We start from the raw sequence: 25,396 nt of genomic DNA, 5'->3' as shown, positions 1-25,396 counted from the left end.
GATGAGCCTGATCAGTTCCTCCCAGGAGGGATCTTTGCCCTTCCCCAACAGCTCTGCCAACATCTTGGCAAAGCACTCAGTTGGCCTTGGGCCCTCCACCCCTTGTGCAGGCCCACGATTCTCAGATTTTGCCGCTGAGATCTGTTTTCCTGGGCCTCCACCGTTGTTCTCAGACCTTTATTGGCCTCCAACACCCTCTGCAACTCCTCACCCATCGAGGTGAGTGGATCACTGTTGCGACAAGGCATCCTCCACCCCCTTCGGTTTCTCACCCTAGTCCCGCACCTCGGCCAATGCCTTCGACTCCGCAACCTTCGCCGGGGCAATTGCTTCCTCCACCAGTACCTTCATTGCCACCATCATCTCCTTCCTCATCACCTCCATGTGCTATGCAAACTGCTTTTTAAACTCTACGACCATCACCTTGTTCATCTTCTCTGCTGTGAACAGTGTGGCCCCACCCAGAGACCTAGCCTCTGCCATCTTCCCAGTTGCCGAGCTGACTCTTTTGCTCGATGGTTAACCTTCACTCACCGTCTTTTCCACGGCGACTTTCTTTGGTTTCTGGACATCCCTCTCCTTCCTTATGTCTTCCTGCACTTATTTGTTGAAAAATTGCCCCGCGACCGGGCATTAAGTTCTTAAAAAAAAAAAAAAACAAGCCTCGAGCAGGAGCCTCCCAATGTGTGACTTCCTTCTACATGCCACTACTGGTAGTCCGGGAAGATTTATTTTTTATGCATGTTAATCACATGTCCTTGCAAATTAGTTGAACCCTTAAGTTCTGATGGGATGATTTTATTTTGTTAATATTGTTTATTCTGCTACCTTGTGCAGGGATTGGTTCCAGTATTTTACTGAGCCTGCAATGTTGTGTCATCATTATTTATTTTTAATAAACATTTTATTGAAGTATTTCTTTGGCATGGTTACAGCAACAAAATCAACAATGTACAAAACAAGGAAAATATTAACATAGTGCAAATATCGCCTCCCTCTCCTGCAGGTCCCACCATTACTTACCCTCCTAATCTACGCTAGCCTAACCCCCCTCCCCCCTTCTGCTGACGATTAATTCTCTGCAATGAAGTCGACGAACGGTTGCCACCTCCGGACGAACCTAACAGTGACCCTCTCATGGTGAACTTCATTTTCTCCAGGCAGAGCAAGCCAACCATGTCCGATAGCCAGGTCTCCGATTTTGGGGGTTTTGAGTCCCTCCTTGCTAGTAATATCCGCCTCCGGGCTACCAGGGAAGCAAAGGCCAGAACATCTGCCTCTTTCTCCTCCTGGATTCCCGGATCCTGCGACACCCCGAAAATCACCACCTCTGGACTCATTGCCACCCCTGTATTTAATACCTTGGACATGACGTCGGCAAACCCCTGCCAAAGTCGCCTCAGTTTTAGGCATGCCCAGAATATGTGGACATGGTTCGCTGCCCCCCACCCCCCCACACACCGCACACCTGTCCTCCACCCCACTGTCATATGAGCCCAGTGAACGACCTTAAATTGGATCAGGCTGAGCCTGGCACATGTTGCGGTCGCGTTGACCCTACCCAACGCGTCCGCCCAAAGGTGGTCCTCTATCTCTCCCCCCAGCTCCTCCTCCCACTTTTGCTTCAGCCCCTCGGTCTGCGTCTCCTCCGAACCCATAAGCTCTTTATATATGTCCGAGATGCTCCCCTCCTATCCATCCTCTAGAAACCACCCTATCCTGAATCCCCCTTAGCGGGAGGAGTGGGAAGGTTGGTACCTGCCTCCGCAGAAAGTCCCGCACCTGCAGATATCTAAATTCATTTCCCCCAGCCAATGCAAACTTCTCCAGTGCCCTTATACTCGGGAAGCTCCCTTCTATAAACAAGTCCCCCGTCCTCGCAATCCCCTCTCTCCGCCAAATTCGGAACCCCTCCCCCCGTCCATCCTCCCCGGAGCAAACCAGTGATTATCGCAGATTGGAGACCATGCCGATGCTCCCAGATGTCTCCTCCACTGCCCCCCGACTCTCACGGCCGCCACCACCACTGGACTGGTGGAGTATCGTGCCGGCGGCAACTGCAGAGGCGCTGTTACCAGCGCCCCCAGACTTGTGCCCTTACAAGAAGCCGTCTCCATGCGCACCCACGCCGGCTCTCTTTCTCCCCCCCCCCCCCCCCCACAATAATTTTATTGATTCGCTTAAAAAAGGACCGCGGGATGAAGATGGGGAAGCATTGGAAAACAAATAGAAATCTCAGGAGGACCGTCATTTTTACCGATTGAACTCTGTCCGCCAGAGACAACTGGAGCGCATCCCATCTCTGGAAATCCTCCTTCATCTGCTCCACCAGCCGGGCCAAGTTCAATTTATGTAGCCTGTCCAATCCCTCGCCACTTGGATACCCAGATACCTGAAACTGTCCCCTACCACTCTGAACAGCAGTTCCCCCAGTCGCCTGTCCTGACCTCTCGCCTGGACCACTAACATCTCACTGTTCCCCATATTGAGCTTATACCCCGAAAACCGGCCGAATTCCCACAATTTCTTCCATTCCCTCCATTGGGTCTGAGACATACAACAGTAGGTCAGCCGCATACAGCGAGACCCTGTGCTCCATCTCTCTCTCTCTCCCCCCCCCCCCCCCCCCCCCCCCCCCCCCCCCAGACCAGCCCCTTCTAGCCCCTTGAGGCCCTCAGAGCAATTGCCGGCGGCTCTATCGCCAGCGCAAACAGCAGTGGGGAGAGGGGGCATCCCTGTCTCGTCCCCCGGTGCAGTCTGAAATAATCCGAAGTCGTCCTGTTTGTCCACACACTTGCAACTGAAGCCCGGACAGCAACCTAACCCAGTCAATAAAGCCGCTCCCAAAACCGAACCGCTCCAGCACCTCCCATAAATAATCCCACTCAACCCGGTCAAAGGCTTTCTCAGCATCCATCGTGACCACTACCTCAACCTCCCTACCATCCGGGGGCATCATGATCACGTTTAACAGCCTTCTTACATTGGCCCCAAGCTGCCCACCCTTAACAAACCCCGTCTGATCCTCCACAATAACGTCCGGTACACAGTCCTCAATCCTGGAGGACAAAATTTTAGCCAAATGTTTGGCATCTACGTTCAACAAAGAAATCGGCCTGTAAGACCCACATAGTTCCGGGTCCTTGTCCCATTTCAGGATGAGCGAGATCATGGCCTGTGACATCGTCTGGGGCAGAACCCCACTTTCCTTGGCCTCGTTAAAGACCTTCATCAGCACCGGCCCCAATGTTCCGGAGAACTTTTTATAGAACTCGGCTGGGTACCCGTCCGGTCCCGGGTCATACCCGACTGCATGGCCTTCAAACCCTCCACTATCTCCTCCAGCCCGATCGGGGGCCCTAGCCCTTCTACCAGCCCCCCATCCACCTTCAGGAAAGTCAGCCCCTCCAAGAAGTGCCTCATCCCCTCCGGCCCCCCAGGGGGTTCCGACCTACACAACCTGCTATAAAAGTCCCGAAAGGCCTTGCTCGTCCCCGCCGAGTCCCGAACTAAGCCCATCCCCCTCAATAACTTTCCCTATTTCTCTAGCTGCCTCCCTCTTTGGGAGCTGCTGTGCAAGTATCCTGCTGGCCGTCTCACCGTGCTCATAAATCGCCCCCTTCGCCTTTCTGAGCTGTTCCACTGCCCTCCCTGTGGTTAACAAACCAAATTCCGCCTGTAGCGTCCGGCGTTCTCTTAAAAGCCCTGCCTCTGGAGCCTCCGCATACCTCCTATCAACTCGTAGAATCTCTTTTACCAGTTGGTCTGTTTCTGCCCTATCCGTCCTGTCCCTGTGGGCCCGGATCAAGATCAGCTCTCCTCTCACCACTGCCTTCAGCGCTTCCCAGACCACCGCTGCTGAGACCTCCCCCGTATCATTTACCTGCAGGTAATTCAGCATTCACTTCCTCAGCCTCTCACACACCGCTTCGTCCGCCAACAGCCCTACATCCAGCCTCAATTGCGGGCGCTGCTTGCTACCCATATTCACCTGCAGGTCCACCCAGTGCGGAGCATAGTCCGAGATCGTGATTGCCGAGTACCCCATGTCCACCACCCTAGCCAGTAGGGCCCTACACAGGAGAAAGAAATCGATCCTGGAGTACACCTTATGTACGTGGGAGTAAAAAGAAAATTCCTTCACTCTCGGCTGCCTAAATCTCCATGGATCCCCCCCCCCCCCCCCCCCCCCCCCCCCCCATTTGCTCCATGAACCCTTTCAGCTCCTTTGCCATTGCTGGCACATTCACCGTTCTCGAGCATGACCGGTCCAGGCCTGGATCAGTAACCGTATTAAAATCCCCTCCCATAATCCGCTTGTGCGAATCCAGGTCCGGAATCACCCAGCTAGCTTGGTGGCCCCTGCCCCTCGGTGCCAAGAAGTCTCCCACCTATTGTTCCCTCGCTTCCTCCATCCGCTCATACAAACAAACTCCCTCATCTAACAATCCCCAACAGCAAGAAAACACAGACAAAAGCGGCATCCACTGAAACTCAGACAGGCACGTCTCCATCCCACAAAAGTGCACATCAATAAAAACAAAAGGGACATTGCCAACATCTACCGTGAAAAAGAACCCAAAACCGAAAAACCAAGTCCCCCCCCCTTTTCCCTTAACCAGAGCCTCAAAAACAGACACTAAACAATAAGAGAAGGCATAACCAATTTAAAAACAGGAAAACAAAACCCCCAAACCAAGGGGAAAAAATAAAAACAGAAAAAAGGGGCCCAATATAGGCCATCAAATTGTCTCAAAGTCCGTGAGTTCTCCGACCCCCACCAGTCTTTTTCTTTTCGCCAAGTCCAGTGCCTCATCGGGCGACTCAAAATAGTGATGCTGGTCCTCATGCGTGACCCAAAGACGGGCCGGATACGCGCCGGTTGCAGCAGACCGAACTTCACCTGCTTGGTTAAAGCCTGCCTTCTTCCTCGCCACCTGCACGCTCAGGTCCTGGTACACCCGCAGGATGCTGTTGTCCCACTTACAACTCCGCGTTCGCTTGGCCCACCGAAGAATGCATTCCTTGACCAGGAACCTATGGAATCTCACCACCATTGCCTTCTGAGGGTTCCCCGCCCGCGGTTTCCTAGCAAGCGATCGGTACGCCCTGTCCACCTCCAGTGGTCGGGGGAATGCCCCCTCTCCCAGCAGCTTTTCTAACATACCCGCTACGTATGCCCCAGCGTCTGCTCCCTCAGCCCCCTCCGGGAGCCCGACGATTCTTAAGTTCTGCCGGCGGGACCGGTTCTCAAGGTCCTCCACCTTCTCCAGGAGCCTCTTTTGCTGCTCCCGAAGCATCTCCAGCTCCACCGCTGTTTGATGCTCCTCGTGTTCAGCCAGCGCCTTCTCCACCTTCTGAATCGGCCGATCCTGGGCACCCAATCTGCTCTCTAGCCGATCAATTGATTCTTTAATCTGATCCAAACATTCCCGCTTCTGCCTGGCAAAACCATCCTGGATGGCCTGCATCACCGGGTCCGTTGGTCGCTGCGCTGCCACTCCAGGGGTCCGGTCCTCGGCCATACTGTCTCCTGCTGCAGCTTCAACACAGCTCGTGGCTAACTTCTTGTTTCTGCCCTTTCGTGCACTCTGGTACTTTTCTCCATGCACCGATACGTGGAAACGGTGCCCAATTGCTTCAGCCTTTGAATTTGCCGTTTAAAACCGGAAAAAAGTCCAGGGGAAAGGTCCAAAAGTCCGATCAGAGCGGGAGTCACCAAATGTGCGACTTACTCCTTCATAGCCGCCACCGGAAGTCTTGTGTCATCACTATTAACCATTTCAAATAATTTTGTTTCTTCACTGATGAGAACCAAGTTCATTATTGGTCCAGTTGCTTAGCTGTTGTAGTAATAATCCAATTTTCCTCCCATGCTGTTTAACCAGAAATAATTCCAGCTTATAAATAGTAATCCAATGATGTGAAAGTTTTTCGCGAGAACAGTTAGAGCCTTTTAAATTTATTTCCGACTAATCAGTTGCGGTTTAAAGGCGCTTCAGACTAATCAGTTTTTACCTTTCTTTAGGCCATATCCACACCTTTTTTCTCCACCAATAGTACAAGCTTCTTATACAGGACAGACTCGATACCCAACCGCGCATCAGTCAGCATCTTATACAACATATTCACAACCAAGTCAGCCTTATGGACTACCTCCCTTCGGTAAGCTTTTTCTGCACCTCCCTTCACAGAATCACAGATAATTTACAGCACAGAATGAGCCATTTTGCCTGTCATGTACGTAAAAGGGTCAGAATTTTTGAAGATGCTTCAGTCATTGGCTTTCCTTGAGATTGATCTGTGTAATATTGGTCTTATCTGAAGCTAAGTTTTAAAAGCCAAAGATCCTTTGAAATGCTATAGACTAGAAAACTGTAGGGACAAAAGGTAAAGCTGAAGCAGTGAATACATGTCATTTTTCCATTGTCAATTCCAGTATATGCTGAAATTTGGATTATATGGGCAGTTGATTATCATTGCATTATTTGGAGATTGTCTTTTATTTTAAAAATCAGTCGCTTTGTAGATTGATGAGGATTCCGATGACTGACTGGGAAGATATGTAGTAGCCAACAACTATTTTAAAAATCATGTTACCTTTCACACGGTGAGTGATTTCTGGATCAGCTGTTTATTACCTTGGATGAGTATTTGATTTTTCCCTTTTAGTTCTGTACAACTTCTCCTGACTATGAATTATGTTCAGAAATGTTCCATAAGTTATTGCAGTACAGAAATAATAACTGTGATTCAATAGATTGAAACCTGAAGTTATTTCTGTAATGTTTTTCAGAACAGTCTCCTTAATTTATAGAATTAACAGTGCAGAAGGGGGCCATTCGGCCCATCGAGTCTGCATCAGCTCTTGGAAAGAGCACCCTACCCAAGGTCCACACCTCCACCCAATCCCCATAACCCAGTAACCCCACCCAACACTAAGGGCAATTTTGAACACTAAGGGCAATTTATCATGGCCAATCCACCTAACCTGCACATCTTTGGACTGTGGGAGGAAACCGGAGCACCCGGAGGAAACCCACGCACACACGGGGAGGATGTGCAGACTTCGTACAGACAGTGACCCAAGCCGGAATCGAACCTGGGACCCTGGAGCTGTGAAGCAATTGTGCTATCCACAATGCTACCGTGCTGCCCATGGCTTTAATGGCTTGAAGGAGATCTGATTTACATCATATTCTTCCATTAATGTATTTTTATTCCTTTAGGTAATCAAGTGTGTATAAATGTCATTAATCAGTAATTGCTATTTTAATCTTAGGTGCATTGTGGCCTGGTGTGAAAACAGAAGATGGGTCACCCAGTCATCCTGGATACCTCAGTTATAATACAGGGTTTAGCTCAAACCAAACCAGTCCAGCACATTATGCATATCCAGTTCAAGGTAAAGGTATAACACAGGCCTCAATATTAACCCCCTCTGAAGACCGTTGTTTGGAGGTGAGGTTTAAAAATTGAGAATCTTGTTTCAGCGGCATCATGCCATGTGAGTGATATATGTTAATATATTTTAATAACACTCCCTCCTATATGCAATTCTGAGCCTGACTTAAGACCATAAGACATAGGAGCAGAATTAGGCCATCCGGCCCATTGGGTCTGATCTGCCATTCAATCATGGCTGATATGCTTCTCACCCCCATTCTCCTGCCTTCTCCCTATAACCCCTGATCCCCTTATTAATCAAGAACATATCTATCTCTGCCCTACAGGCACTGTGATTTGGCCTCCACTGCCTTCTGCGGCAAAGAGTTCCACAGATTCACCACCCTCTGGCTGAAGAAATTCCTTGAATTGAATTGAAAATTATTATACGCAGCACTAAAAGAGAGTCATTAGCTTCTAGCCTTTTTCTGTATTCCATGTGGGTGACCGTGTCTTTGACAGAAGCTTTCAGCTTCCTGTAACAGTCATGCCTTCTCGCTCCATTATCACAATGTCTAAACTTCTCCAACGTGATCTCTCGCCCCCTTCAAACAACAATGTCAGGCCTCTCAAACACTCATTAATGTGCCTCCCCAATCCCACCTTTAATGCAGAGATATTTACGGAGAAGTGAGTGATGTACAGCATGTCTGGATTTTGCCATATGTCATTTAAAAATATCCTTAAAAATATTTATTAGCAGTATTTACCTTATAAAGTTATCCTAATTATTATCAATTCTATACTTGCAATTTTTAATGCTTTCTTGGGGTTACTATCGACATATGTCTATGCCACTACATATATTTTTTAAATGCTTTGAATTTTATTTTTGATAGGCACTAGTTTCCCAAGAGCTGGTAGTTACTCTGGCAGTGTTGCTGCTGCTGCTATTGTTGTCACCAGTGCTGCAAGTCCAAGCAGTTCTAGTCAGGTAGGTAATGTGTACTTCCATATTTAGAAACCACTTCATATAAATAACTTTACTCATTTTATATGAATAACATTACTTCTAACCATGTTATTTCTATAGGATTATTCCACCTACCCATCTCATGGGCAGAGTCAGTATGTGCCGTATTTTCCAAATTCAAATTATGGAACCACAACTCCAAACTCTTCACCTGCCAGCAGCACCTCAACAACTATAACCTACCAGATGCAAAAAATACAAGCCGAGGATTCCAGTCCCACAAACCAGGGTTTCCAATCTGGTAATGCATTTTAGAAGTTGGTCCATTTAAAAACCTGCAGTATTGTCATGCAACTGTAATGTTTTATACATAATGTGCTGGAGCATAAACCTCTTAAAGGGCTGATGACGTTGCAAAGATTTTAGCATTTTCTTTTTGAGTAATTATTTGGGGTCAGTCAAGGAACATATTGAGTATCAGACTGACATTGAGGTAAATAAGTAAGTATACACCACTCTTGGTTTTGCCAAAGAAAAGTGCTTTTGGAGTGCAGAGGAACACTTGGTTTACATTAAGATCAAATTTTCCTTTGCTTCGGTAGTTCTGTGCTCCCACTGGAAGTAAAATTCTTATTAAATAGATGCATATTAGTATGTACTGGAACCTTTTGAAGTCAGTTTTCTTTTACTGATTTCCTGATATCTATTAATTGAGTCCTGACGTTTGGTCTTGAGGGCACGAACTAGTTAAAAATGTTTTTTCCTCCCAAATGTGGTGGAAAGAAAATCTTTATTTCCTATTTTTTTTTAACAATAGCCAGCCATGGATATGCCATGTCCGTGAATCTCTCGGCTCAATTTTCAGCAGGAAAGAATGTGCAATTTGGTTTTTATAAGCGTCTGTGTCAAATTCAAGGACTGCTGTGAGGTCTTCATTTTCTAATATTCAAAATTGCAGTGTTTCTTTAGGTATGGAGCAAGGACAGCAGTTTGCTGACTTAGTTGCCACACTAATAGTTCCTTGTAGACAGAGATCAAAGTCCAACTTCACAGAATTGTTACAATGTAGAAAGAGGCCAATTGGCCTCTCGAGCCTGCGCCAACTTTCGGAATGAGAAATTCACTTGGTACCTTTCTCCTGATTTCTCCAGTAACCCTGTCCATTCTTCCTTTTCACATAACACTCTTCCCTCTTGAATGCTTCAATTGAACTTGCTTCCACCATTCCCAACTTCTCCAATCTATCTTTGTAATTGAAGTTCCTCATCCCTGGAAGCTTTCTAATGAATATTTTCTGCACTCTCCAGTGCCTTTGCATCTTTGCAAAAGTGCAGCGTATGGATGCAATAGTCCAACTGAGGCTGTTGGCTCGCACTAAGAAATTGTTTGCAAAAAACATAATTTCGAACTATATTTAATTTCCCACCACCACCATAAGTGTCAAATTTTAGGTAGATTCAAGGGATGCCACTGATGCTCATTGTACATTGTAAAATTGTAAGTTTCATAAGGAGCACATTGGAAAACACAAATTTACCTTGAATACTAATGAAACCTCTTGAGAGAGGACCAGGCAGCCTTTTGGTTTAGATGTAGTGTAGCCATCTAGTGAGAGTCGCTGCTCCTCCTTGTTTAACACCCCCCTGAATTATTCTGAGGCGTTGGTTTCACAGCCAAAGCTGCTATCTGAATCATTATGGTGTTGACATGCTATAAAATCTGTGATAGCAAACATAAGAATGTACCAAAAGTGGAGAAAAAACTTTGAAAACAGGATGTTTACTATCTCGCTTAATACCAAACTAAAAGCTGTACTTTTGTTGAGATAGTAAATATTCTCAGATTCTTGTTCATTGTCAGAAACTTGGTGGTATTTCATTATTTTATTGAATTAGAAGAGAACTGACTAATAGCCTGGAACCTGCAAAGATCTGGTATAAAATGTTGTTGGATTTATGTTTCAATCTACTTAAAAAATACAGTATTGCAAAAGAAATGCAAAGCTGTTGGAAGGAAGTACTCTTGTAACATTTGAAAGAAATGAAAAGTCCAAAAATCTACACATGGTAACTGATGATCGTTCAAAATAATATTTGATTGTAACAAAAATTATCAATTTTTAACAGAATCAACTAAATTTGGATTGAAAGAGAAAAGCTTTAAAAAAACAGGACGGAGATTTTGCAATTGTGCAAAATATAAAAATGTTGGTGTTTTTGAGGGAATAAAATGTGTTAAAATTTGCTTAATTTTTCTTTTTGTTTAGAGGATTCTGGTGCAGTTCAAAGTCTGTCACCTACAATAGTAAAGGAGCTTGAGGAACGATCTCGTAAAATTCCCAGTGGGAAATCCAGGGGAAAAGGAAAGAAGAATTGTTCCTCACCAGCACCTGATAATGAACTGGAGGTATATTTCACTTTTGACCAAACTTTTTTCTGTAGGATGGCAGCTAGAAGTGACAAGCTATTTGTTTTGGCAGTATTGCTGATCTTGTTATTTTAACATGCATAAAGTTGAGTATTGCTGAAAATAGAGACACGGGGTGAAATTCTCCCCCAACGGCGCGATGTTCGCCGACTGGCGCCCAAATCGGCGCCAATCAGACGGGCATCGCGCCGCCCCAAAGGTGCGGAATGCTCCGCATCTTTGGGGGCCGAGCCCCAACATTGAGGGGCTAGACCGACGCCGGAGGGATTTCCGCCCTGCCAGCTGGCGGAAATGGCGTTTGTTGCCCCGCCAGCTGGCGCAGAAATGCGGCGCATGCGCGGGTGTGTCAGCGGGTGCTGATAGTTTCCCGGCGCATGCGCGGGAGCGTCAGCGGCCGCTGACAGTTTCCCGCGCATGCGCAGTGGGGATAGTCACTTCCGCCTCCGCCATGGTGGAGGTCGTGGCGGAGGCGGAAGGGAAAGAGTGCCCCCACGGCACAGGCCCGCCCGCAGATCGGTGGGCCCCGATCGCGGGCCAGGCCACCGTGGGTGCACCCCCGGGGTCAGATCGCCCCGCGCCCCCCCCAGGACCACGGAGCCCGCCCACGCCGCCTGGTCCTGCCGGTAAATACCAGGTTTAATTTACGCCGGCGGGACAAGCAATTTCTGGGCGGGACTTCGGCCCAACCGGGCCGGAGAATTGAGCGGGGGGGTCCCGCCAACCGGCGCGGCCCGATTCCCGCCCCCACCCAATCTCCGGTACCGGAGACTTTGGCTGGGGCGGGATTTACGGCGGCCAACGGCCATTCTCCGACCCGGCGGGGGGGGGGGGGGTCGGAGAATGACGCCCATGTTGTTGAAGTTTTTCAACCAAAGACTATACATAAAAGCGGAATTCTCCATTTTAATAATTAATAATCTTTATTGCCACAAGTAGGCTTACATTAACACTACAATGAAGTTACTCTGAAAACCCCGAGTCACCACATTCCGGCCCCTGTTCGGGTACACTGAAGGCGAATTCAGAATGTCCAAATTACCGAACAGCACGTCTTTCGGGACTTGTGGGAGGAAACCGGAGCACCCAGAGGAAACCCACGCAGACATGGGGAGAACATGCAGATTCCGCACACAGTGCCCAAGCCGGGAATCGAACCTGGGACCCTGGTGCAGTGAAGCAACAGTGCTAACCACTGTGCTGTTAGTTTGACTTGAGTGTGGTGGCACGTTGCTCTGGCGTACCTTTCCCACTGGCCAAATTATGGGATTCTACCCTTGGAACTGGTTTAGCACAGAGTGGGCTAAACAGCTGGCTGGTAATGCACAACAAGGCAGCAGCACGGGTTCAATTCCTGTACCAGCCTCCCCGAACAGGAATGTGGCGACTAGGGGCTTTTCACAGTAACTTCATTGAAGCCTACTTGTGACAATAAGCGATAAAGAAAGAGCCTCATTAATTATGCACAGTCCCCTCCAAATCTGACGACTCAGCAGTCGATTCCTCCGCCTGCCATCAGTTGGTGGGCTTAAAGGTTCCGGCATAATATTTAAACCCAGAGGAAAAAGGCGAGCAACCTCAAGAAGAGGTCTTGTTCCTTAATTCAACCAGCCTCACGCAGAGCCCATTAGGGCAGCACGGTAGCACAAGTGGCTAGCATTATGGCTTCACAGTGCCGGGGTCCCAGGTTCGATTCCCCGCTGGGTCACTGTCTGTGAGGAGTCTGCACGTTCTCCCCATGTCTGCGTGGGTTTCCTCCGGGTGCTCCGGTTTCCTCCCACAGTCCAAGGACGTGCAGGTTAGGTGGATTGGCCGTGCTAAATTGCCCTTAGTGTCCAAAACGGTTAGGAGGGGTTATTGGGTTACGGGGATAGGGTGGAAGTGAGGGCTTAAGTGGGTCGGTGCAGACTCGATGGGCCAAGTGGCCTCCTGCACTGTATGTATGTTCTATGTACCTGTGTGGTGCCCATGCCCCACTTGTACCTCCAGCCTTTCGCATCTGGAGACTTGGTGCATCTCCTTAGAGTAAATGGTGTGATTTCCCTTTGACCCCTATGTTTATGAGATTTTCGTGCAGCCTTGCCTGGGTTCAGCTTCCCTCCCTTTTCTCTGTTTTGCATTGTTTGCTGTCTTGGGTGACGTCGTCACACAGGATCCGAGGTGAGCTGGCAAGATGGATACAGAACTGGCTACGTAATAGAAAGCAGAGAGGGCTTCCGGTTGCGGCGATGCGGAGCTAAGCCGCACGTTTCGGCAGCTCCCGCGACAACGGACTTTCGGGCTCTCCAGAGGAGCCCCAACGGAGCTTTCTTCGATTTAATCCCGTGTGGGAAGGTGCAGTGAGGTCCCCCCTCACAATATATGGCAGAGATCAGCGGTGGAACGACGAGGAAAGAGGCCCTGGAGCAGAGACCAAAACGAGGGGAAAAAGGCAAGATAGCGGAGGGCGAAGAGCGAGCAGCGTAGGGGCCAGACCAGCAGGAGTTCCTCAAGCGATGTGTGGAGGAGCTGAAAAAGGAAGTGCTGGCGCCGATGCTGTTGGCGATCGAGGGGCTGAAGGAGACCCAGAAGACCCAGGCGGTGGAGCTTTGTGAGGTGAATGATGAAGTGAATACCAACGAGGACGAGATCCTGGGCCTGGCGGTAAAAATGGAGGCGCACGAGGCGGTGCACAGGAGATAGGCCGAGATAATTGAAGTCCTGGAGAACAGGTCGAGGAGGAAGAACCTCCGGATTCTGGGTCTTCCCGAAGGACTGGAGGGAGCTGATGCCGGGACGTACATGAGTACGATGATCCATTCGCTGCGGAGGCCTCTCCGACCCCCCTGGAGCTGGAAGGGGCTCACTGAGTGCTGGCGAGGAGACCCAAGGCTGATGAGCCGCCAAGGGCGATAGTGGTAAGGTTCCATCGCTTCGCGGACAAAGAAAGTGTGCTGAGATGGGCCAAGAAGGTGCGGAGCAGTAGATGGGAAAACGCGGTGATCCGAGTATACCAGGATTGGAGTGCGGAGGTGGCAAAGAGGAGAGCTGGCTTCAACCGGGCCAAGGCGGTGCTGCATAAAAAAAGAGTCCGGTTCGGCATGCTGCAGCCTGCGCGACTGTGGGTCACTTATCAGGACCGACACCATTATTTTGAAACGCCAGAAGAGGCTTGGACCTTTATTCAGACGGAAAAACTGGACTCGAACTGAGGGGATGTGGTTGTGTATGGGGTTGTAAATATGGGTAAAGAATATTTCATGGGTGCGATGATGGATGGGGATGTGGGTAGAGTTCTGGTTAAAATTCCTAAAATTTCCTTTTTTCTTTTCTGTAGACAAGATGATGATGATGGGGAATGTGGGCGACGGTGCTGGAGGGAGGTGAGACTCGGGGATGAGGGAACTGGGATAATGGCCGCACCAGGAGCTGCGCCATAGGGGGCGGGGCTGGTTCAGGAAAGCGCGGGTTTTTTCCCGCGCCAAAAGGAGGGCGGGGGATGGACGAAGGTAAGGAGGAGGAGAGACTCCCACATGGGGGAGATCAACGGGAAGGCGGTGGAAGTCGAGGTCAGCAGAAGTCTTGAGTTATAAGGAGAGGCTGGATAGACTGGGACTTTTTTCCTTGGAGCGTAGGAGGCTTAGGGGTGATCTTATAGAGGTCTATAAAATAATGAGGGACATAGATAAGGTAGATAGTCAACATCTTTTCCCAAAGGTAGGGGAGTCTAAAACTAGAGGGCATAGGTTTAAGGTGAGAGGGGAGAGATTCAGAAGGGCCCAGAGGGGCAATTTCTTCACTCAGAGGGTAGTGAGTGTCTGCAATGGGCTGCCAGAGGTAGTAGTAGAGGCGGGTACAATTGTGTCTTTTAAAAAGCATTTAGATAGTTACATGGGTAAGATGGGTATAGAGGGTTATGGGCCAAGTGCGGGCAACTGGGACTAGCTTAATGGTAAAAACTGGGCGGCATGGACTGGTTGGGCCGAAGGGCCTGTTTCCATGCTGTAAACTTCTATGATTCTATAAGTCAGCTGACTCACGGAAGTAATATGGGGGGAGCAAAAGAGCTAGATGTGGGTCGAGTTGGGCGGGGGGGGGTGCGGGAGGTTGATTCTAGGGTTGTTGCTGCACTGTCCGAGGGAGAACTGATAATGGAAGAGGTGGTCGGGGCGGGGGTTCCCCGCCTGGGGGACTGGAGGGTGCGGGAGGCGCGAGCACGGGACTGGCCTAAGATATGAGATGGCTAGTCGGCCGGGGGGGGGGGGGGAAGGTAGCTAACCCTCCCCAATCCGGCTGATCACGTGGAATGTGAGAGGCCTAAATGGGCCGGTTAAGAGGGCCCGAGTGTTCGCGCACCTAAAGGTCTGAAAGCAGACGTGGTCATGCTTCAGGAGACACATCTGAAGGTGGCAGATCAGGTCTAGTTAAGGAAGGGATGGGTGGGACAGGTGTTCCATTCAGGGCTGGATGCGAAGAATAGAGGGGTGGCAATACTGGTGGGAAAGGGGGTGTCGTTTGAGGCCAAGAACATAGTAGCGGACAAGGGAGGCCGATACGTGAAGGTGAGTGGTAGGTTGCAGGGGACGGAGGTGGTACTGGTGAATGTATATGCCCCAAACTGGGACGATGCTGGATTCATGAAACGGATGTTGGGGCGTATTCCGGACCTGGAGGTAGGGAGTTTGATAATGGGTGGGGATTTTAACACGGTGCTGGACCCAGCATTAGATCGTTCCAGATCTAGGACGGGGAAGAGGCCGGCTGCGGCCAAGGTGCTTAGGGGGTTTATGGATCAGATGGGGGGGGGGGGGAGTAGATCCGTGGAGATTTGCCAGGCCTTTGGCCAGAGAATTTTCTTTTTTCTCCCACGTGCATAAGGCCTACTCCCGGATAGATTTTTTTGTTCTGGGCAGGGCATTGATCCCGAAAGTGGAGGGAACGGAGTATTCGGCCATAGCCATTTCAGACCATTCCCCGCACTGGTTGGAGCTGGAGCTGGGGGAGGAGAGGGACCAACGCAGGTTGTGGAGGTTGGATGTGGGACTGCTGGCAGACGAGGAAGTGTGCGGGAGGGTGTGGGGGTGTATTGAAAGGTATCTGGAGGCTAACGACAACGGGGAGGTGCAGGTGGGAGTAGTATGGGAGGCGCTGAAGGTGGTGGTCAGGGGAGAGTTCATCTCCACATCAGGGTTCACAGGGTGAAGAGAGAGGGCAGGGAAAGGGAGAGGTTAGTGGGGGAGATTTTAAGGGTGGACAGGAGCTATGCAGAGGCTCCTGATGAGGGACTACTCGGGGAGAGACTAAGTCTCCAGACGGAGTTCGACCTGTTGACCACAGGGAAGGCAGAGGCACAGTGGAGGAAGGCACAGGGGGCGATATATGAATATGGGGAGAAGGCGAGCCGGATGCTGGCACACCAGCTCCGTAAGAGGATGGCAGCGAGGGAAATAGGTGGAGTCAAAGATGGCAGGGGAACTACGGTGCGGAGTGCAGGGAAAGTGAATGAGGCTTTTAAGGCCTTTTACGAGGAACTGTATAGGTCCCAGCCCCCAGGGGGAAAAGAGGGGATGTGGCGATTCTTGGATCAGTTGAGGTTCCCATGGGTGGAGGTGCAGGAGGTGGCTGGTTTGGGAGTGCCAATTGGGGTGGAGGAGCTGGTTAAGGGACTGGGGAGCATGCAGGCAGGGAAGGCCCCGGGGCCGGATGTGTTCCCGGTGGAGTTCTACAGGAAGTATGTAGACCTGTTAGCCCCGTTGCTGGTAAGGACCTTCAATGAATCAAGGGAGGGGGGGACCCTGCCCCCGACAATGTCGGAGGCGACAATCTCTTTGATCTTGAAGCGGGATAAGGACCCACCGCAATGTGGGTCATATAGACCGATCTCGCTCGTTAATGTAGATGCTAAGTTGCTGGCAAAAATGTTGGCCATGAGGATTGCAGACTGTGTCCCGGGGGTGGTTCACGAGGACCAGACGGGATTCGTAAAGGGTAGGCAGTTAAATACTAATGTGCGAAGGCTCCTAAATGTGATATTGATGCCATCGGTGGAGGGAGAAGCGGAGATAGTGACAGCCATGGACGTGGAGAAGGCCTTCGATCGGGTAGAGTGGGAGTATCTCTGGGATGTGTTGAGGTTTGGGTTCGGGGGAGGGTTTATCAGTTGGGTTAAGCTCCTGTATAAAGCCCCGGTGGCGAGTGTGGTCACGAACCGGTGGAGGTCGGAGTATTTTCGGCTGTATCGAGGGACGAGGCAGGGGTGCCCCCTGTCCCCTCTGCTGTTCGCATTAGCAATTGAACCTTTGGCCATGGCGTTAAGGGAGTTGGGGAAATGGAAGGGAGGGGAAGAGGAACATCGAGTGTCGCTGTACGCAGACGACCTGTTGCTGTATGTGACGGATCCAGTGGAGGGGATGGTTGAGGTAATGCAGATCCTACGGGAGTTTGGAGACTTTTCGGGCTATAAGCTCAATGTGGGAAAGAGTGAGCTCTTTGTGATCCAGCCGGGGGACCAGGGAAGAGGGATAGATGACCTACCGTTGAGGAGGGCGGAAAGGAGCTTTCGATACTTGGGGATTCAGGTAGCTAGGAGCTGGGGGGGCACTGCACAAACCTAATTTGTCGCGGTTGGTGGAACAGATGGAGGAGGATTTTAAAAGGTGGGACATGTTGCCACTCTCGCTGGCAGGTAGGGTACAATTGGTTAAAATGGTGGTCCTCCCGAGATTTCTTTTCGTATTCCAATGCCTCCCAATTGAGATCATTAAGGCCTTTTTTAAGAGGGTAAACAGGAGCATTACGGGATTTGTGTGGGCGAGCAAGACCCCGCGGGTAAGGAGGGGGTTCTTGGAGCGTAGCAGAGATAGAGGAGGGTTGGCGTTGCCGGATTTGGGTGGTTATTATTGGGCAGCCAATGTGGCAATGATCCGTAAGTGGGTGATGGAGGGAGAGGGGGCGGCGTGGAAGAGGTTGGAGATGGCGTCCTGCAAAGGAACAAGCCTGGGGGCGCTGGTGACGGCACCGCTGCCGCTCTCGCCGACAAGGTATACCACGAGCCCGGTGGTGGCGGCAACGCTAAAGATCTGGGGGCAGTGGAGACAGCACAGGGTTGCGACGGGAGCCTTGGTGGGGTCCCCGATCAGAGACAACCATCGGTTTGTCCCAAGAAGGATGGACGGGGGATTTCAGAGCTGGCAGCGGGCAGGGATTAGAAGAATGGGGGACCTGTTCATTGACGGGACGTTTGCGAGCTTAGGGGCGCTGGAGGAGAAGTTTGGGCTACCCCCGGGAAACGCTTTCAGGTACATGCAAGTGAGGGCGTTTGTGAGGCGGCAGGTGAAGGAATTTCCGCTACTCCCGGCACAGGGGATTTAAGATAGGGTGATTTGGGGCGTATGGGTCGGGGAGGGCAAGGTGTCGGCAATATACCAGAAGATGAAAGAAGAGGGGGAGGCTTTGGTAGAGGAGCTGAAGGGTAAATGGGAGGAGGAGTTGGGGGAGGAGATTGGGGAGGGTCTATGGGCTGATGCCCTAAGTAGGGTTAATTCCTCTTCCTCGTGTGCCAGGCTTAGCCTGATACAATTTAAGGTGGTTCATAGAGCGCATATGACGGGGGCGAGGCTGAGCAGGTTCTTTGGGGTGGAGGACAGATGTGGGAGGTGCTCAGGAAGCCCGGCGAACCGTGCCCATATGTTTTGGTCATGCCCGGCACTGGAGGGGTTCTGCAGGGGAGTGGCAGGAACAGTATCTAAGGTGGTGAAAGTCCGGGTCAAACCCAGCTGGGGGCTAGCACTATTTGGAGTAGTGGACGAGCCGGGGGTGCAGGAGGCGAAAGAGGCTGGCATTCTGGCCTTTGCGTCCCTAGTAGCCTGGCAAAGGATCTTGCTAATGTGGAAGGAGGCGAAGCCCCCCAGCATGGAGGCCTGGATAAATGATATGGCAGGGTTTATCAAGTTGGAAAGGATAAAGTTTGCCTTGAGAGGGTCTGCGCAGGGGTTCTACAGGCGGTGGCAACCGTTCCTAGACCATCTCGCGGAGCGTTAGATGATGGTCGGACAGCAGCAGCAGCAACCCGGGGGGTGGGGGGGAGGGGGGTTTCTCTGGGGGGCATTTGAGCAAGAAAACACATGAATGATCCGGAAACTGACGTACGGGAAGAATCCAGTGTACAAAATTTTGTATCTAATTGACTTGCCATGTTCATGTCTTGCCACGCGAGTTCTTTTTCTTTTCTTTGTTACGGGGGGGTGGGCTTGTTTGTAAGGTGGAAAATATTGTTGAAAAATTCTTAATAAAAACATATTTAAAAAAAAAAAAGAAAGCAGAGAGTAGCAATGGAAGGGTGCTTTTCTGATTGGAGGGCTGTGACTAGTGGTGTTCCACAGGGATCAGTGCTGGGACCTTTGCCGTTCGTACTATATATAAATGATTTGGAGGAAAATGTAACTGGTCTGCTCAGTAAGTTTGCGAATGACACAAAGGTTGGTGGAATTGCGGATAGCGATGAGGACTGTCTGAGGATACAGCAGGATTTAGATTGTTTGGAGGCTTGGGCGGAGAGATGGCAGATGGAGTTTAATCCGGACAAATGTGAGGTAATGCATTTTGGAAGATCTCATACAGGTAGGGAATATACAGTGAATGGCAGAACCCCCAAGAGTATTGACAGTCAAGAGAGATCTAGGTGTACAGGTCCACAGGTCACTAAAAGGGGCAACACCAGGTGGAGAAGGTAGTCAAGAAGGCATACGGCATGCTTGCCTTCATTGGCCGCGGCATTGAGTATAAAAATTGGCAAGTCATGTTGCAGCTGTATAGAACCTTAGTTAGGCCACACTTGGAGTACAGTATTCAATTCTGGTCGCCACACTGCCAGAAGGATGTGGAGGCTTTAGCGAGGGTGCAGAAGAGATTTACTAGGATGTTGCCTGGTATGGAGGGCATTAGCGATAATGAGAGGTTGAATAAACTTTGTTTGTTCTCACTGGAATGACGGAGGTTGAAGGGCGACCTGATAGAGGTCTACAAAATTATGAGGGGCATAGACAGAGTAGATCGTCAGAGACTTTTTCCCATGGTAGAGGGATCAATTACTAGGAGGCATTGGTTTAAAGTGCGAGGGGCAAGGTTTAGAGGAGATGTACGAGGCAAGTTTTTTTACACCGAGGGTAGTGGGTGCCTGGAACTCGCTTCCGGAGGAGGTGGTGAAAGCAGGGACGATACTGACGTTTAACGGGCATCTTGACAAATACATGAATAGGATGGGAATAGAGGGATATGGACCCCGGAAGTGTAGCAGATTTCAGTTTCGACGGGCAGCATGGTCGGCGCAGGATTGGAGGGCCGAAGAGCCTGTTCCTGTGCTGTACTTTGTTCTTTGTTCTTTATCTACCTCCTTGGCCCTCTGCCTGCCATCATGAGAACCTATCCCCAAAGCCATACCTTGCGCTCCACCCCTGGTCGAATCTCAGACCTTTAGTTCCAGTGGCTGCATGTGTCCCACAACATAGTACTGTCCAGATCGATACTGGTGCATAGCACCAGAGGGAAGATACTCCTGCACTCCCCAACCACTGGTGCAGTACTGACAAAGGAAGGTCCATGGGTCCAGCAGCGCAGTACTGTCCATGAAGACCACTACGACATGGAAATGGAAGGCTGGAACCAGTCTTCCCTGGCAGAGTGGGTGTATAGCACATCAGGAGCAGCACAACAGTATGGCGGAAAGGCTTTGCGGCACTCACCTCGAAGTCTATTGTGAACTGAGAACTGCCTTGTTCACGCCATTTTTAAACAATCAGATCTAAACCAATGTAATTTTGCACAGGGGTGATGCTAGATTAGAAGGCCTGACAGAATGTCGGCGACCAGCTGTTTTAATGAGCATTCATGAGATGCCAATGAATACAAATTGTGTTCATGCCACCAGCTAGCGTGAAGACCGAGCCACCATTAGAAGAATTGCAGTGTGATTTTACATTGGCGTGTTTGCAACTTTTTGGCTCCTGCTAGATTCTCCATTCCAGCCCGCCATGGTTGGGATGGGAGAATCAATTATGGTTGTTCATGCCCCAGTCTGAACTGTATAGTTTCTATTTTTTTATTCTTTCACGGATGTGGGTATCGCTGGCCAACATTTGGAGCAACTTGCAAGTAAGTGGTGGTGTTTCCATGCATCTACTGCCCTTGCTTGTCTTGGTGGTAGAGGTCACAGGTTTGGAAGGTTCTATCAGAGGTCTCTTGGTGGGTTGCTACAGTGCATCTTGTAGATGGTACACATGGCTGCCACTGTGAATCGATGGTGGAGCGAGTGAATGTTTAAGTTGCTGGATAGGGTGCTAATCTAGCAGGCTGCTTTTTCCTGGACAGTGTCGAGCCTTTTGAGTGTTTTTGGAGCTGCACTCATCCAGGGGAAATGGAGAATATTCCATCACACTGCTGACTTATGCCTTGATGATGGTTGAAAGTCGTTGGGGAGTCAGGAGATGCGTTACTCACTGCAGAATTCCCAGCCTCTGACCTGCTCTTCTAACCAAAGTATTTGTATGGCTGGTCCAGTTCAGTTTCTGGTTAATGTCGATAGTGGGGGATTCAGCGTTGGTAATATCGTGGGGAGATGGTTGGATTCTCTTATTACCTGGCACTTGAAATGAAATGAAAATGAAAATGAAATGAAAATCGCTTATTGTCACAAGTAGGCTTCAAGTGAAGTTACTGTGAAAAGCCCCTAGTCGCAACATTCCGGCGCCTGTTCGGGGAGGCTGTTACGGGAATCGAACCATGCTGCTGGCCTGCCTTGGTCTGCTTTCAAAGCCAGCGATTTAGCCCTGTGCTAAACAGCCCCTGTAAACTTCCTGTGGCATGAAAGTAACTTGCCACTTTATCAATCCAAGCTTGAACGTTGTACATAGTGCATTTGAGCAGCAAAATCTTGTTTTACTGACCCAATTCCTTTCAAGATTACAATTTGGAAAAACATAAACAACTATCTTGTCACCAACTGATTTAGGTATTGGGGATGTGGTAAATGCTATTAGAACATAGAGAGGCTACATTTTTCTTCAATGTTGAGGTTTTGCAAAGATCTTTGCATGAAAATGTAAAAGGTACTCTTTCATGTTTTACTGGAAAATATTTTCCTCTCCTTGGTATACCAGTCAAAATAAAATTGAAACTTTTATTGTGGAGTTTAACTTGCACGTTTCAGGACATGAGCAGGTTTCATTTTCATTTCCATTTTATACCATGATATGGAGCCAGTTTAAAACTAATGTGTGTTAATGCATAAAATTCAAACTAACAAGGCTGATGGGGTGAATAATTTTTACACATTCTGGATTGAAGATGTACAAACGATGTTAGTGAGGATTCTAAGTTTAGAGAAATACGTGCATAGTGAGCAACATATTCAGGAGAAAAATACCGAACATCTTGTATTCACAGAATCACAGAAAAATACAGTGCAGAAGAGGCCCTTCGGCCCATCAAGTCTGCATAGCTACATAAAAGGCACCTGATCTGCCAATCCTGATCCCATTTGCCAACACTTGGTCCAGAGCCTCAGATGCTAAAACGTGCCAAGTTATCCCAAGAATAATTAAATAGGAAAAATAAATAGTGACTGTTATTGTAAAATGTGATCTATTTAAATATTACATCCAAATTAACATAATCTGAATTATTGATGGACAGCAATTTTGTATTGTTAAAAATGGCACTAAATTCCAAGTAGCCTTCTCTATTCTGAGTCGGACGGCAGCAAGATCTTGTCACACTTCATAGCTTGAATCAGTGAGCTGACATCTTGCTGCTGCACTGTCAAAGATGCTGTCTGTTGGATGAGATGTTCTAATTGAAGACCTATCTGTCTTTTTAGATGGGTGTAAAAGATCAGTGATACTTTTTTGACAAAGTTCAGATCATCTTTCTGTTAACATGACCAAAGCAGTTTCATATGTAGCTGTTTCTGGCACATTGCTAATTGTGAATTGGCTGCCATATTTGTCTTCTAAATAAGCGGCAGAAACATAACTTATTGGAGAACGTGTGGTTTGTGCTTTGCAACTAAGCAGAGCAAAAATTTGATAAGCTGCAGTTCGCCTCAGCACCTTGACGATAGGAAGGAGGAAGTTTTTATCCACGTTCATTTCTGACGAGCATTCTGTTGTATTTGCTAAATCTCAGATACTGCGACCAGTATATCACTCAAAGTTTTACCCAGATGCCCTTAGTTGTAAGATGGGCAAAGGACAAACACAAGTAAAGGTTCAATAAGTTTATTTATGATAATACTATTAAAATTACCCATATAAACCAAGAGTCAAGTCTGGCCTGCCCGAGGTTTGACTGTTTGATTTTAATATGCCCAATTTTTTAATTTAAGATATCCAATTTAATCGGTCTTAAAACTAGGCCCTGATTATATTACCACAATACTAACCTTTTTTGCCATTAGGAGACCTGCAAAAGTACAGTAGGATTGATCATGGAGGCAATTTACAGACATGGGAGAAAGTTTGGCTCCTGTGATAGTTTAAAAAGGAAGATTGACGTTTAAACATCTTATTGTGCCTCTGAAAAACAATAAATTGGCTCGCTATGTAGACAAGTGAGCAATCTTTTTGTTTTAATAAGACACGGGATGACTCGTGGGGTCCCACAGGGATCTGTGTTTGGGCCTCAGCTATTCCCAATATACATCAATGATTCGAATGAGGGGACAAGAGGTCACAGTCTGAGGATGCGGGGTAGGCCAATTAGGACTGAGATGAGGAGAAACGTCACTCGGTGGTATACCTGTGGAATTATATACCACAGAAGCCTGTGAGGGCCAAGTCATTGAATATATTTAAGAAGGAAATCGATTTCTAGACTCGAAACGTGTCAAGGTGTATGGGGAGAGCGTGGGGGTGTGGTGTTAAGATCGAGGATTAGCTATGATATTGAATGGCAGATCAGGCTTGAATGGCTGAATGGCCTACTCCTGTTCCTATTTTCCATGTTTCTATGCAAGATCCCAACAAACAATTTGTCTGGTTCGGTCCTGTTGAAAACTGGCTGGTACTGGGCTGATTTGGAATCCACTGTCTGAAAGGACAGTGAAAGCAAATTCAACAGTAACTTTCAGAAGAGAATTGGATAATACTTTGCAAACAAAAATTGGAACCGTTAGGAGAGACTAATTGGATAGCTCTTTCAAAGAGCAGGCACAAAATGGGCTGAATGGCCTACTTCTGTGCTGCAAGTTCTGTTAACATTAACAGCTTATTTCTCTTCACATACTGATGTGTATTTGAAGGATAGCAAGAACAGGAAGTTTTACCTTCAGAAGGATTACACATCTGATCCTTGCATTGTACCCTAATCTGACTGCGTTCGTATCTTTGAGCTTCCAACTAGCAAGTGTGAGTACTGCTGTATGGACTGATACTGGATGCCCATGACCATCCTGCTGTGTCTTGAATTGCTGTTTGCCATCTTGGTATAAGAGTTTAGGATGGAACCCTGGTGATCAGACTCAAAGTAGGAAGTCTAATAAAACTGCTGTATTGCGTATAGGGAAATGGTTAAAGGATCACATGTTTTTTCAAACTTGGCTTCAGAAGATTTAAATGGCAATTTATCATTGTGTATATTATTCTTTCCTGTGTTCTTTTTACAGCGTGTGTTTGTGTGGGACTTGGATGAAACCATTATCATCTTTCATTCACTACTTACTGGGTCATATGCACAGAAATTTGGAAAGGTAGGAAATAATTAAAAAGCTTAATGTGAAGCTGATTTAATAATCAAGCATAGGAGGTAGAACAATACTAAAATAAGTTTGCAATGAATTAGTTTTGAGTAGTCTCTTGTACTTCGGTTTCTGCATAATATCTGCTATCTGCTAATATCTGAGAATATCACAGCTATACTGCGAGAGGACACCTCAGAGGGCAGTGAGGCTATATGGGTAGAGATCAGGAATAAGAAGGGTGCAGTCACAATGTTGGGGGTATACTACAGGCCTCCCAACAGCCAGCGGGAGATAGAGGAGCAGATAGGTAGACAGATTTTGGAAAAGAGTAAAAACAACAGGGTTGTGGTGATGGGAGACTTCAACTTCCCCAATATTGACTGGGACTCACTTAGTGCCAGGGGCTTAGACGGGGCGGAGTTTGTAAGGAGCATCCAGGAGGGCTTCTTAAAACAATATGTAAACAGTCCAACTAGGGAAGGGGCAGTACTGGACCTGGTATTGGGGAATGAGCCCGGCCAGGTGGTAGATGTTTCAGTAGGGGAGCATTTCGGTAACAGTGACCACAATTCAGTAAGTTTTAAAGTACTGGTGGACAAGGATAAGAGTGGTCCGAGGATGAATGTGCTAAATTGGGGGAAGGCTAATTATGACAATATTAGGCGGGAACTGAAGAACATAGATTGGGGGCGGATGTTTGAGGGCAAATCAACATCTGACATGTGGGAGGCTTTCAAGTGTCAGTTGAAAGGAATACAGGACAGGCATGTTCCTGTGAGGAAGAAAGATAAATACGGCAATTTTCGGGAACCTTGGATGACGAGTGATATTGTAGGCCTCGTCAAAAAGAAAAAGGAGGCATTTGTCAGGGCTAAAAGGCTGGGAACAGACGAAGCCTGTGT

General features: G+C 48.5%; 1 protein-coding gene across 5 annotated transcripts in view; it reads left to right on the top strand.

The window, feature by feature from the left end:
* Positions 1-25,396, top strand: part of LOC140413105 (protein phosphatase EYA3-like) — a 123,732-nt gene that overhangs the window by 63,854 nt on the left and 34,482 nt on the right. For all 5 annotated transcript variants that reach the window (XM_072500880.1, XM_072500881.1, XM_072500876.1 and 2 more), the window contains 6 exons: positions 6,029-6,165; positions 7,283-7,405; positions 8,286-8,380; positions 8,480-8,660; positions 10,626-10,765; positions 24,420-24,503. In XM_072500880.1, coding sequence (XP_072356981.1) covers positions 6,029-6,165; positions 7,283-7,405; positions 8,286-8,380; positions 8,480-8,660; positions 10,626-10,765; positions 24,420-24,503 — 760 coding nt within the window. The remainder of the gene's footprint in view (positions 1-6,028; positions 6,166-7,282; positions 7,406-8,285; positions 8,381-8,479; positions 8,661-10,625; positions 10,766-24,419; positions 24,504-25,396) is intronic.

This window comes from Scyliorhinus torazame, chromosome 1, assembly GCF_047496885.1.
Source record: "Scyliorhinus torazame isolate Kashiwa2021f chromosome 1, sScyTor2.1, whole genome shotgun sequence".
Classification (NCBI taxonomy): domain Eukaryota; kingdom Metazoa; phylum Chordata; class Chondrichthyes; order Carcharhiniformes; family Scyliorhinidae; genus Scyliorhinus; species Scyliorhinus torazame.
The sequence above is the reverse complement of the archived record's forward strand: the minus strand, read 5'-3'. Positions and strand labels throughout refer to the sequence as shown.